This window comes from Eurypyga helias, unplaced genomic scaffold (assembly GCF_000690775.1).
Source record: "Eurypyga helias isolate BGI_N326 unplaced genomic scaffold, ASM69077v1 scaffold6033, whole genome shotgun sequence".
In the NCBI taxonomy this organism is placed as follows: Eukaryota; Metazoa; Chordata; class Aves; order Eurypygiformes; family Eurypygidae; genus Eurypyga; species Eurypyga helias.
Genome location: NW_010240432.1, coordinates 5,522 through 20,053, shown reverse-complemented (window position 1 = coordinate 20,053; position 14,532 = coordinate 5,522). Strand labels below are relative to the sequence as shown.

Below are 14,532 nucleotides of genomic sequence, written 5' to 3'. Positions count from 1 at the left end.
TAGGGAAATTTCTGGCAAGTATAAATTAATTTTTCTACTTCAATGATAATTTTCAGACCCAACTTACTTCTTTGTAGCCAAAAATGATACGCCCATCATTGAGAAGGGTGGCCTGAAAAGTGAAACTGCCCAGGTTGTAGTTATCCTGCAGATGCACATGGTCCCACTGGACAACTAGTGCTGTGCCTGTGAACCCCAGAGTGGGAATAGAGAGGCAAAGGTAAGAAAAAATGTGAGAAAAATATTAACTGACCGTAGAAAAAAATACTTAACTGCTGTTACTTGAAACAATAACAGTGATTTGTCTCATTTTAACAACTTTCAGCCAGTATCTTGAAAAATGCCATAGATATTACAAATACAAGTTGCAACCGAAATGCTCCTACAGGTAGACACCACAGGGTCCCAAATAACTACCTGAACTGCTACTATTCCACTACTCAAGTAACTTGTCTGGAATTGCACAAGGAGTCAACAATCACTAAAGAGGTGGGATCCAGAACTCACATTTCAGGTGTGCTGCCACTGCTCTGCAGTGATTTTTTTTATGCGCTACATATATACACACCCGGGTGACTTTGAATTGTGAAGTGTTAATAGCATTGCCTGTTTAGTAAAAGTTATTATTTGAGGAATTCAGATTCCTCCATTAACTATGCATTAATGTAAATAGCATTAATATTTTCTTGCATGGTGCAAGCTCTTGCTGATGTTCTGGAAGTTGAAAAATATTAGGTGTTGGCAATAAATAAATGTAGTTTAAATTAAAACCACTAAGAATTCATAGACAGGGTAAATATTGAGTCTGGCTTGCAGAGATTTAGTTGCAAGAGGCTTGTTAATATTCATGGGAGTTCTCTGGCTGAATATCCACTTATTGCACTAAATATGTACCCCAGCGACTTGCATACCCTGTGAGCATGTTTTACAGATATTGGGGGTTATAGACACATTCAAGCAGCTTGGCTGAAAGACACATCACCAAAACTGCATTTACTGAAAAAGAATTTTTCATCTTTATATGCCTTCCTTAACATATTTCTCTCTTTGGCACTAATGGGAGTTATGTACTTTCATTCACGGCACTTCAATTTCATTTCTTCCGGGAGTGTTCAAGGTGGGTCAGTATGCATCCAGCTCAATGCATTTTTGATACATCTTTTGTCACAATTCTTCTGTGCTGCAACTTGCATTAGCATATCTTGGCAGCGGATGTCATGAAACTGTAAGCATGCAAATTTTTGGCGCGCACTGCATGCCGTCCACCACATTATTGGCCCATGTGTCTTTCATGAGTATATTACAAGCTCATTAATTGCGCACACAGTGCATTTTTCCTTCTGTGACCACATTCATTAACTGCTTTCTGAGTATTGATTTGATTACATTAAATTTCATTTTAAAGGAATTTAAAGGGACTTTTACAATTACTGGAGCAAAAATAGCTATAACTTTTTATAGTTGGTCTTTGAGTACCCCAGATTTATGTGCATCTCAGAATCTCAAACTAAAGTGGAAAGCAGCTGCCTCCAAAACAGTCTTCTCATTCCCAGGGCCTCTATGTAGATTTATGTGCACTTAAGTTCCTTGCAGTTAACTCCATGAGTGATACCTGGATGGGACACTGCTCTCTGTGCTTGTTCACTCTAAAGCTCTTGCCGCTGTAAGGTGACACACTTAGCGAGGGGGATAAACCAGGGACAAATAAGAAATAAGGAGCTGAAGGTAGAACTTGCTCAGTTCCTTTTTATTTTAGTTAAGATAGCAAATTCTTTGTCCTACAGCACAAGGGGTCCCAAAGGGGGACAAGGGGTCCCTTACACATGAAGAGGGATCCAAAATCTCAAAGAAATATTCAACTTTGCCACGAAAGCAATGTGATACAGCCTGATACACCTGGTATGAAGGCTGGAAGTTAAGAATACAATGAGAATAAGCAATGTCTTCCCCAAAACCTGCAGATTCTTTCAGTAAGTATGACAAGTATCAGGCCATAATGTCCAATAATTGATGAAATCCCAATAATATTTTTGTTTCTGTTTGAAAATTCTTCATGCAAGCATAAGATTTTCTCACCTAAGTCTATTTTATTGGATTTTTAACAAATAAATGCTGCAAGTAATGACTGCACTGAAAGGAAAGGTTATGGGTAGGTGCAAAGCTTATAGGATACATTTTGATCACTGATTTAAGAATAAAAATTAACGCACGTAGTTGAAAATGTGACATTTTTTACACATGTTCATCATTTTTGTTTAAATTCACTATGAATAAACATACATAGAATGGCACAGGCCTATCCAGGGGGATTTAAAACAGTCATAGTTCTCATGATATTAAGTCATGATACTAAACTCCTGAAGTTTTAAATTCAGAAGAGACAGTCACTGCCATTTTATTTGATCACTAAAGGCATGAGGTAAGGTACCAGGGTGCCTTTTCATCACATGGGTTATATTTTCAAAATATTGATAATAACTATCTTCATGAGAAAAATATCCACACATTCAAGGCCTTTGAAATATCTAACAGATCTTCAAGTATAACACTGCAGTTTGCCTTTTACTCTTTCAATCTTTTGTACAAAGGACTGTTGAGAATTTGTGGTGTAGATGAGTGTATTGGATTCCAATCTTGGGACTCCATGCACACTAAGTAATTGACAGGTTTATTAACCTTATACCTGCTCTGCTTCAGCGTATGCTTCCTATTGGATTCCACAAATGCTATTTACATTTTAGCTAGTAAGCACACTATATTTTGAAGGAACCTGAACATTTTTTTTCTCTTAAAACTGGTAAAATACATTGCTGCCTTGAGCTTATGTACTTTAACATCCAGAAGATACCTGTCCAATTAGGAAAAAGCATTTATGACTCTTTAACCATGTTCTAAATTAAGTACTGTTTATAGGTACCTAGCCACATGCTTTATCCAATCTGTGAGTTAAAAAAAGAGAATAAATATTTTTAAAAATATTAATTTTTTCCTTTGAAAATAGTTATTTAGGAAAACATGAAGAATCAAGGGACACAGACACATTAATTTATGAATGACTACTACATACCATTATCAAAGTATCTGACTGTTGAATTTCTTGACACACTGGGGTCAAAATTTGCCATTAAGGGTGCAATATATTGTGTAGCTGTTAACATTCGATGTACAACTTCTCCAGTATATATGAAACCTAAAATTAAAAAAAATAAATATATTGAGACCATTTCAGTAACTTCTGAAAAGACTTAATAGAATGGCAGGTTGAACTAGACATTGCCAGAGCATTAAACGCATCAGAGAGAAATTAATCCCACCACCAATTTTATACTGAATTAAATAAGAGCAAACATTTCTGGCAAATGTCTGTGATGGCTGCCAGAAGAACATGATCCAAGGTGAACAATGAAACAATTATGTCATGAAGAAAGTTTTCAAACAGAAATAAAACCAGAGCAAACTCAAGGAAGAATAACTCTAACTATAGACACAATGCAGATATGTGGTATTATTAAAATGAGCCATTTACCACCATTCATATTATGTAATGCTTTCTATCCCTTCCAAAATTCTGCAATTTGTTTTGCTTTTGCAAGCTGTTACCTCTTCAGAAGTTAGTCTAACCCTTTTTCATATTTCTACAGACAGAGTAAGAGATTATTTCAGACAAGAAGAGGTGCCAACCTTAAAAGAAAAAAAAATAAATAAAAGTCAGATGAAGAGTGGAACAGATAGAATTTTCTTTCATTATTATAAGCCAAGCAGCATTTCTGCTACATTCTCTACAGTGCCAGGTCTCATTAGTTTATTCTATTCATCTCTGAATCCACAGTACTTCTCAGATCAGTAGTGGGCTTCTTCCATCAGAAGTGAGCACCCAAAACTTCTTAAAGGTTTGGAACTGGAGTTCTTCCTTCCAGGAGCACAGTCATCTACAGTGAATTCAGTAATGCTACAGTTTTGTTCAAAGTAAAATTCTATGTATTTTAATGGCAGAAACTCCTGCCATTTTAAACAATAAATGGCCTACAAATAGACCTGCATCTTTTTTTTCAACTTTCATAGACTAATGGTACTAACTTCTTTAGATACCCCAAACTAAAGCCTGACTTTAAAACTCCTATTGCCCTAGAGTGAGTCTTTTCTTAAGTTTGATGTAAGCTGTTGCCTTGCTGGTCAAAACTGACAAACTTTAAGTTGATTTGAGCTACAAGTAAGTCTTCAAAACTAAGGTTTGCATGCTACCTCTCCTCTTAAAGTGTTTACCAGGTGGTGCCTTATGTTGAAATATTTGCTTTTCTCCTTCTATTGATTTAATTAAGTATGTTCCAACAGCTAACAATACAATAAGAATAATATTAGAGATGGCTGAAAATTTTCTAAAAGAAAAAACTGTAATTGGAAGATGTCTCACAGAAATCCAGTTCTTTACTGGCAAATAATAACATCCACTGCAACAGTATTTATGCTGGTTTGTGTTTTCTTTTCCTTTTTTAGTCATATTGAGTCTCTTTTCCTCCACAACCTCTTTTACTGTCAAGCCCAAGAGGTCCTTTCTTCTCATACTCAGTATCATCGCAAAACAACACATTATGAAGGAGGATATAAATCTATCCCTAAAACACGATTGTGAAATTCCAGAAGTAAACACAAACCTGAACAACTGGAATTACTGTCAACCTAGAAATGCCATTTTCCATCCATCTCCACTTAATATATGGTATTACAAAACTATTAGTGTGCAGCCACACTTTCTTAACAATAAAAGCTCCATCATAACCACTGTGAAATGAGACAGGTTTGTTAAAAGACTTGTTTGACATGACATAGGAAATCTCTGAGAGCACTAAAAAAACCAGTAAGTTTCCAGAATGCTTTAGACATCCTTCTACTCCTGTCCTCTCCTGAAACATGTTAGTAAACGCTTGATAACTGTTCACAGAACTAGTTCTAGAAGTCATAAGATGCTATAAACAAACAAAAAAGGTGGCTCTTTGGAATAATTTTCCTGCTAGCAGTTAAGATCAAGTACCATGAAGTCAACTCAAGTGGAGGTGATAGGAGACCTAAGAAAAAGGCAGGTGTGGAAATAATACAACAAAAGCTTCAGTTGGAAACATTTGACATAGACAAAAGGGTGAGCTATGAATCTAGCTGCCTTTTTTCATTTAAAATACACCTATGTACTCAAACTATACAGCATTTTAATATCAGGACACCTCCTATCTACAAAATTAATTATTAGGACTAAACTACAATTGTGGGTTTTTTTGGGTGGGGACAGAGATTCTTTCAGTTAAATGCCTGAATACAACTTTTCTCTTTTGCTAACTGACAGGGAGGGAGAAACACCAATTAAAAAAAAAAAAACAACACCCAAACCCAAACAAAAAGTCTGCCCACACATATTTACAAGTCACATATAAACCTGAACTTCAGAATATACTATTGTGGCTGTAATTTTACTCTATTACTCATCATTTTAGAATAGCCAACCATCCTGCCAAAGCATAGTCTCTGAAATGTATTTTCCTTATTTCCTATTTATTGATATCTGCTTCTAAAATGTCATTCCCTTAAGAAATATTCCCTTGTGCTTATTGAGACATTTTAAATACTTATAATTTCATACAATATTTGTGCTGCTGTTATCCCTATGGTCATGTGCACACATATTTTAAAACAATCTAGGGCAGGTCTATAACCCTGAAATCATTCCCCAAAAATATTTTGAAGACAATATAAACAAAACCTTTGAATCCATATTCATATATTACAATTAGACTTAATACTTCAGTACTTATTCATCCCTTGCACAGTGGTCCTATCTTTACACAGAGTTTCCCTTTCATGCTTTCATCCCATTTAGAGTATAAATGTTACCATTATAACTAATAATGAGGCAGATACAATAGGAAAAGAAAGGACTTAATTGTGCTGGAACACATAACTAAGTAAATCAGCCCAGGTAATTAGTAACCACAGAACGTATTTCCAAGCATTTGCCGGATGCAGCTTTACTTTAGACAAAAATGGAAAGCAGGAGGTGGATGATAGCTGGGAAGCAGGCAGGCCTTGCATGAAGATCATTCTAATGAGAACTCCAGTCATGCATTGGAACAACTTGAAAAGAAACACAAAGTCATTTCAAATCATCCCTGAGATTCAAAGGCTGAAGCCACTGTTGAGCATGGATATTTAATCATTGCCACTACAACTTAAAGAAAGCATCAAATGTAAAATTAAGTTATTCCTGAATGGACTTCCATAGAAAATTAGCTTATACTATCTGTGACCTAATTTTCTGACAGTGGTAAATGACCATGGTTGATTCATTTAGTCAAGGAAGAATTTTTCAGACCTGCAGTTTCCTGAACCACTTAATCTCTCCTTTGTGGGAGGGGTTGGTAGAGAGAGGTCTTTTCCAAAACTCTCCACAAGTACTATACCTAGAAGCATAATATGTTCCTAAACACCGTAATGAAGACAAATAGAAAGAGCACACAACATGTTTTAAGTTTTATATCTATATATAAATCTAACAAAAAAAAAAAAAAAAGGATGATGAACCAAATCTAAAGCCACTTGTAGATCAAGGAGGGTATACTCCTAGTCCTCAGAATGTACACATGCACACTCACACAAACAAGAGAGGAAAACTATATATATATAAAACAGTTAAATATGAAAGCGCACTTCCACTCCATGCAGGACTCTGATTTGATTTAAAAAAATGCTTTTTTTATCTGAATTTATCAATTCCAAAATATGTTTCATGTTTGTTGCATATTATTTAATGTATTATATTTACATTTAAGAGTTAACATACAAGATTACAGCAATCTGCACATAAGCTTTCTGTGGTTTCTTTTTCTATTCCTAGCTGTGCACAAATTCAGTACCACTTAGAAAGTTTTTCAATGTTTGCTAAGTGTGCAGAATAACAGAATACAGGTTTATAGTAGCACAGGCAATGAGTCTTTTGAACTTGCTATTGTGAATATATAAATATATGGTATGCTATGGGATATGCAGGCAACATAAAAATTAAAAACTAGGTTCATAACTATCTTCTCCCTTCTAAGACCCTGCATGAGCAAATTACATAAACCTGAGCCTGATTTTACATATGTGACATTATGATAAACATTTTTTGCACTTTAGTATTTACCTGAATTAGAAGAAAACCTACTTTAGATTATAATTTCATGTGTGATTTATTTTTAAATACCTGAGACAACTAGTCATGTCTTAAAAACATCATACTGAATACTGGATATAAATGAGTTATACTTCTATGAGCTTGTGATGAGTAGGCTCCATTTTAAGCATATCTACTTCAGATGCTCAGTACTTCTTCAAAGCTGCTATGACAGTTCAGCCTTTACCTATGTGGTGGGTTGACCTTTGCCATCTGCCACACATCCAGACAGCTGCTCTCTCACTCCCCCTTCCTCAACAGGACAGGGAGACAAACGATGATGAAAAAACTTGTAGATCCAGATAGAGAAAGGGAGAAAATACAAATTACTGTCATGGACAAACCATGGGAAAGATTAATTTGATTCATTGCCACATAAAATAGGTTTGGATAGTGAGAAACAGAGACAAATAAAAACAACACCTTCCCCCCACCCCTCCCCTTTTTCCCAGGTTCAACATTGCTCCTTCATTCACAACCTCTCTGCCTCCTCCTCCCCACTGAGAGAGCAGAGGGATAGGGAATGTAGGTTGTGTCAGTTCATAACGCTTCATCTATGTTGCTCCTTCCTACTCATATTTTTCCCTGATTCAGTTTAGGACCTTCCTGCAGGCTGTAGTCCTTCCGGATAAATGTGCCTCAGCATGGATTCTCCACGGGCCATGGCTCCTTTGGGACATTTCCACATTTCCAATGTGGGGTCCTCCACAGTCTGCAGTGTGGATATCTGCTCCAGCATGGGCTTTTCCACAGGCTGCAAGGAAATACCTGCTCCACCCTGGTATTCCATAGATGCTTTGGTGCCTGGATGGCCTCCTCCTCCTTTTTCTTTCACTTCAGTGTTCACAGGGTTGTTTCTCATGCTTTGTCTCTCACTCTTGACACTGCTGGGGAAAATTTTTTACCCTTTCTGAAGAGGCGCCACCATCTTGGCTGATGAGCTCAGATGTCTCCTGCAGCAAGTCCATTGGAGCCAGCTGGATCCACATCTCTCTCACACGGGCACCCCCTCACCTTGCCACAGATCCCTAACACAACTTAAGAATTAACCTAATATTTGACTTGCTTTATATATTAGTTATTTCACATTTTATTTTATTTTATATACAGACTATTTTACCTAATATACAACAATAACATTAGTTAGCTGAATGACTGGAATTTCCTTTGTTAAGAGATTTTTATTTTTAGATTACTGATTTCCTAGTAGAAGATAGGTGGAAAGTTGCGGCTGAAACAGAGCACTTAATGTACCAGTCTTACTCTCAGCAATTGCTAGCTCTTGTCCAGGTCTTGTCTTCTAAAAGGGGAAAAATGTTCTGGCAAAAAGAAAAGGATCTAAAGAAAAAGATTCACCGTTTCTGCTGAAAAAAATAATAAAAAAAAATTAATGGTGTTAGATAACAGCAATAAAATAGGTTGATGTGGAATTACCCTAATAGTCATGACATTATGTTCATAAAAAGTATATAAAATTTTGCTTATTCTCCAAAGTTACCTTTATTGTAAATAAACACCTGAAACAATACTTCTTTCAACCTGAAATACCAAACACCACATTTGTCAAGCATGCTTGAAGCCACTTTGAATAGCTGCCAATAAGCAGTTTGACACAGACTTCAAAAAACCCTGTAGTTATTGTTCCTTTCTCTTCATAGTACTGAACAATTAGGGAGCTTGACTGAATGGCAGGTAAGTTCCACCAAAGCTCCATAAACCAACTCTACTTACCCGGTGGTTTGGCCGTCACCGTACAAGTTGGCTCATGTACCTTTTGTACAGCAGCATTCATGTTTCAGGTACAGACATCAATATTGCTGTTATGATCTACGAAGCCCAATATGTTTTAAAGGTAACTAATTGCTCTCTTTATCTGAAGTGTGTCAGGGAGTCCGTAGCAAAGGCTTTTCCTGCTATACAATGTGCCTGAAGATGTTGGCTCAAAGGGAAGAAAAAGACACACAGTGTACATTTTTCTTGAGACAGCTAGTTTAATTCCAAAACAGAGAATTGGAAAGATGATATTTGGAATTTAAGATCAAATGAAAAAGTATGCATTTTTGCATACCCAAATGATGGAGTGGTACAAGAACCTGGACCTCAAAACAAAGAACAAATCTAACCATCTCATGCAAAATATTAAATGTATAAAGACATAATATTGCTTTGGGGGGAAAAAAAAGTTCATTTTCTTATCAGGCAGCTAACATTAAGTAAAACCATATGTTAAAACCATTCATAACACAACAAGCTGTGGTTACTTAGCTGGAAAAGGAAATGCCTGCCAGCAGCAGCTGAACAATGAAAGGTTTTGCATGAGAGACTGTCACTGGGCAAAGGCAGAGCAGTGCACAGTTCAGTGCGGGTTTACTCGAGTGCCCTTGCCGCATATAAACTAGAGGGGAAATAGCAGAGCAGCTCCTGAAAAATGGAACCAGAGGGAAATGGTTTCCTTAAGAGGGTTGCATCTGATCCCAAATTACCCAAGGGAAAGCGTTGATTTCAGTTTGTTTATTTACATATGCAACAAGCTTTGTAAAGATATAACACCACACTCTCACACACACCATAAAATGTCCCATTGCATATAGGAATAATTTCTTTAATTTCTCCCTGTTAATTTTCTTACTTCAGCAGGGTGAGCTTACACAGTACACTTCTGCTGCTCATTTTCCTCCAAAACACCTGAAAACCATTTGTGCAGCCAAGAGAGAAAACTGCAGAGGAACTGGCAGGACCCTCCTGGCTCTCTGGCTGCTTCTCTTTTGGTCTCAGCACAATGAAATCCTTCTGAGAAGAAGGATCTGCCCTCGGACACTTGCTGATATCTCATATGATCCCAAAGCTACCTCCATAGGTAACAGTGTTTCTGCGCTGTTTTATCTTAAACCTAGCCCACTGACCATTTTTGATGGAAACTGGAGTCAACACAAATACAGTCCTCTACAGCTTAGGATTTACCACAATTTTCACAACCTTGCCCCCAACCTAGCAATTATATATTTTTAAAAGACTGACATAAAATGGGTATGTTACTTATCTCATCTGAGGATCTACTTCCCTGATGAAGAAGATAGTAGGAGAGAAATGATAACAGACTTAATGGGCTTATTCAAAAAACCCACCATAACACCCTTATGGGCAACAGAAGCATCTAATGCCTGGTTTCGGTCAAGCAGAGTTCAGCACCACTGACCAAGACAAAGACAAGCTGCTCACAGCTTAATGAGAGGTAAAAAACCTCACATCTTAAAGTTGATTCCTATGCTATCTTGATGTCTCCAGCTGCTAGAGATACTGTCTTGCCAAAGAAAAATATTTGGAAAGTGGATCAAAAATTCTTCTCCTTAGTTCTCCAGTTTGCTGCTTATATTCACTGGTAATGCCAAAAAAGGTGCATTCATTTCTCTTGTTAAATTACTATTTGCCAGGACAGTAGGAAAAATAGACTAGACACAGGGACTGTGAAGTAGGACATAAGACTATATAAACAGCCTGTAAGACTGGGGTTCTAATACTAATTTCAAAAATTAAAATAATTTTCAGACTTAGCACATTCTGAGACAAATATACTGTATTTAATGCTACCCAGCAACATCTCAACCTATCTGCATAAGATTAGCCTTAAGGACCATTTCAACAATTTCTGGATATTCGCATTTGTAAATAGAAAGCTGCAAATAAATTAAATAGGGAAAATGGAGTATAGTTTATTGCTATTTGTAGATAGGAAGCCCAGATTTAGGTAGCAAAATAAGAGCTAGTGAAACATATGTGCACCCTCTGCAAGAATTATTGGAGTATAGCAACAACTTTGCCAGAGGTAGGAAGGGAACTGCAGCCTCTGCCCTCAGGGCCACCCCATGCTTCCTGTGCTCTGTCTCATATGCTTCCTTGCTCAAATCACTCCAATACCTTTGTCCAGACCTATTAGTGAGCCCAGCATAGTCTCTCGGCCCACAGACATCCCATTTAAGATCTCTTTTATTTGCCAGTCACATGCTAATATGTACCTACAAAAATTATCTCCCAAACCAAGAATCAAACCATTAAAATCTTTCACTATGTGAACAGATAAGCCTGCCATGCACTTTTTTGGTAGTAAAATGGAGGAGAACAGTTATAATTTGGGAAATCTATGGCTTCCTCTGCCTTCAGAACCAACAACCAAGCCTTCCGGAGCAGGAAGACCAGAAAATTTTAGGAGCGTTATTACTTAGGCACATACATTCATCATCTGAGATCAACATAAGATAGAGTATGAAAACATAACAGAAGATACGCATTTGTGTTTTCAAAACATCAGATAATTTAAAATTCTTCTACCACTGGAAAACACCACTTTTTTAAAGTGGTTCTCATGCAGTCATCCACTTCTAAAAAATTTTGTAAACAAAGTTTTGTTAAAAATTAACACCTAATAAAATTCTGACATCCTTTTATTCATTAGCCATTCAAGCAAACTCATTTCAATTGCAGCATACAAAACAACTCATTTGCAAAAACCTTTGCTCTGTTCAAACAATAGAATAAATTATGTTTTGTGCCAATGTAAATGAGACAATAGAAACTAGACTCCTCAACACACATTACACCTCTTCCTGCTCATCTCTCTCTCTTCAATAAATATAATTGTTCCAAGTGGTAGGGCAAAATTCAGCCCTTTTGTTGTTGCTACTATTCTGCAGCGTGATACTACTTCAAATGTACTTCTCATTAGGTTAGAAGACATTTGTTTGGACTTGACACTGTATAAACATGTTCTTGAGATCGTTATTACATCAGTTTAATTGCACTCTTTTATTTAATTTACCTTAGTACAATTATAACCAACATCAGCAGACCAGCTTCCTAAACTAAAAACATATTTGAGCTTTATCAACCCGTGAAATTCTCTCCCTGTCTGCAAAGTTGTCACATGTTTCTTTTCTATTTGAAATTATATTTCCAAATATTTTTCATCAATTTATGATCATATCTGATACCTCAGCCGGGAAAGGCCAGACCTCTGTTTTCTCTTTGGTTAAAAGCCTCATAGGATGGTAATTTTTGTAACTGATAATTGTAGCTGCCAAAAATGGCTTCAAAATTTTTACTTGCATTTTATTTTCAGGATATTTCTTGTTCTCCATTTTGCATTTCGGACATACCAACTTTCATCTTACATTCTTTTTTTCCCTTCAGCAGTAACAGTAAAAATCTGATGAATCTCTTCTTGTTTTGTGGAATAAAATTACAAAGGGACTCAAAAGACACTTTTACATTCAATGCAAGATGTGTCATGGGGGAAATAAAACATACCAGGAATAGTGTTGCTCACATATTTATTTGGTGAAGCTGACAAATATTGCATAGGTGTATAAAGCATACCCCACAAAACTCTGCATGGTAGATTTTTCAACCAATCTAAAATAGGTTTTCTCTGTGTTTTTTTCTGATATTTCTCCACTAACTATTTCATTATGAAGCAAATTCAAGAATGTTATGTTATTAAGCCCGAATATATATTGGAATGTTGATTTCTAGAAACAGTTAATGCAATTTACTTTTAAAGACTATCATATGTAGCCATATTAATATTTCTTTGATAATTCACTGAAGTAAGCTTTAAGTAATGTCATTTATCCCCAGATGGTTAATTTATTGTTATGTCTGTGGAAGGATGATATCGTCACTGTAATTGCATGAAGGTTACAGTATAATTGAACAAAAGGATAACAGCAACTCAAGATCCCTCAGACAATCTGTGAGAGTTAAATACCTTAATGGGCTTTCAAGAGCAGTGTAAAAATGAACCAATCTCACGCTATTTTATAATTTTTTTCAGCCTTCTGGGGAAAATGAATTCGAGACAGATTATACATATATTTTGGCTTTGCTTTTGCTTAACTAAATTGAATGCACCAACCTATTTCTTCCTTCGGCCTGAAAAGTGGGCTATCTAAAAGCTAAACCCCAGAAGGCATAAGTATAACACTGTTTCTTAATTGCATAACCTTACAAGGACTTCTTGTGTGTCTGTGCATGAGAGAAAAAAGAAAAGCTAGCCAGAATCCTCATACTCTTGGCTGTACTTCTATGTTATCTTATGTAGATATTTAAAGGCCAGAAGATTACTTTTTCACCATTATTTTTCCTGCTGCTTTGCTAATAGTGAAAGCATTATATAGATAAATTCAGAATGCATGATGTATGTCATTGAGGAAAAGCCAGTAAGTTTTCCAGCTTGCTGTAGTTTCCCTGCTAGTGACTGTTGCTGCAAAAAGTATATGATCTGGTGTAATGTAACCCATTCTGATGAATATCCTACTCAATTCAGCAAGGAGATTTAGGGGATTATGTGTCATGAAACTCTTCCAGTACAGGTTTTTCTTCTGACATGCCACAGGATGTCCCTTGTCAGGAGGTGGTTAGATATCACTAGCATACAGGAACAAGAGAAGCACTTCTAAGTAAGGACACTGTGATGGACTGCAAACATCTTGCAAATTTAATTGTAACCTTTAATGACTCTAAATTGTGAATGCTCTCAAGTTCAGGAGAAACAAAACCAAAGGTCATTTAGAGTCTAATTACTTGTATCAGTTCCTGTCCGATCAGGCGCATACTTTCCCCCGAGAAAATTCTTGGACAGAGGCATGAAATACAGTATCTACTCAGTGAGAAACCTCCATGCGATAGCTCCCTAGTGCCTCTTGGCTCCTGCCAAACAAAGACCAGTGTGGTTCCTAGACAGGCTGGAACCAGAGAAAAGAGGTTGGCGGGAGGATTATCTTGCTTGGTCCAAATATCTTAGCAGCTGTGTCATTGCAGTAATCTTGGTGCTGCTAAATCCTAGGATGAGGCTTTATAGCTGTTGGGGGGAAATCTAATTTTGCAGTCTATTTCTGATATCAATATCTCTTCCACTGGTTGGGTAAAATATCCTCATGACTGAACAGCTCTTGTCATCAATAAAAAAGTTTGGATGGAACTGAGGAAAATGGTTTTTAATGTTTGAATAAAAGGTTCATCTTTGAATCAAACTGTTGTAATATCAATAGATTTTTTTTTCTGCTGCTGTGTCTCTCTGCTCCTATATTGCCACAGAGTCTAATAAAAATAACTATCATAAGCTTTTCTGCTTACCCTGTTTATTCTCCATTTCCTTGTAACTTTTAAAGCTAGTACTTACGTGGATAAAGCTTTGGATGAGGAATACATATCCTGAGTCAGAATTAAATAAAACTCGACACAACACAAACATTTTCGACCAAGATTGGTTTGGTGGTCTAACTCTCGTACTGCACTGGACAAAGGTTACAGGGGACTGGTGAGATGAAGAGGAATGGAAA

General features: G+C 36.5%; 1 protein-coding gene across 1 annotated transcript in view; it reads right to left on the bottom strand.

Moving 5' to 3' along the window:
• Nucleotides 1-8,990, bottom strand: part of PLXDC2 (plexin domain containing 2) — an 80,513-nt gene extending 71,523 nt beyond the window's left edge. Inside the window, exons 1-3 of the mRNA XM_010148432.1 lie at nt 8,930-8,990; nt 3,068-3,190; nt 68-186 (exon numbers count right to left, since the gene is read on the bottom strand). Coding sequence (XP_010146734.1) covers nt 68-186; nt 3,068-3,190; nt 8,930-8,990 — 303 coding nt within the window. The remainder of the gene's footprint in view (nt 1-67; nt 187-3,067; nt 3,191-8,929) is intronic.
• Between the last annotated feature and the right edge of the window lie 5,542 nt (nt 8,991-14,532).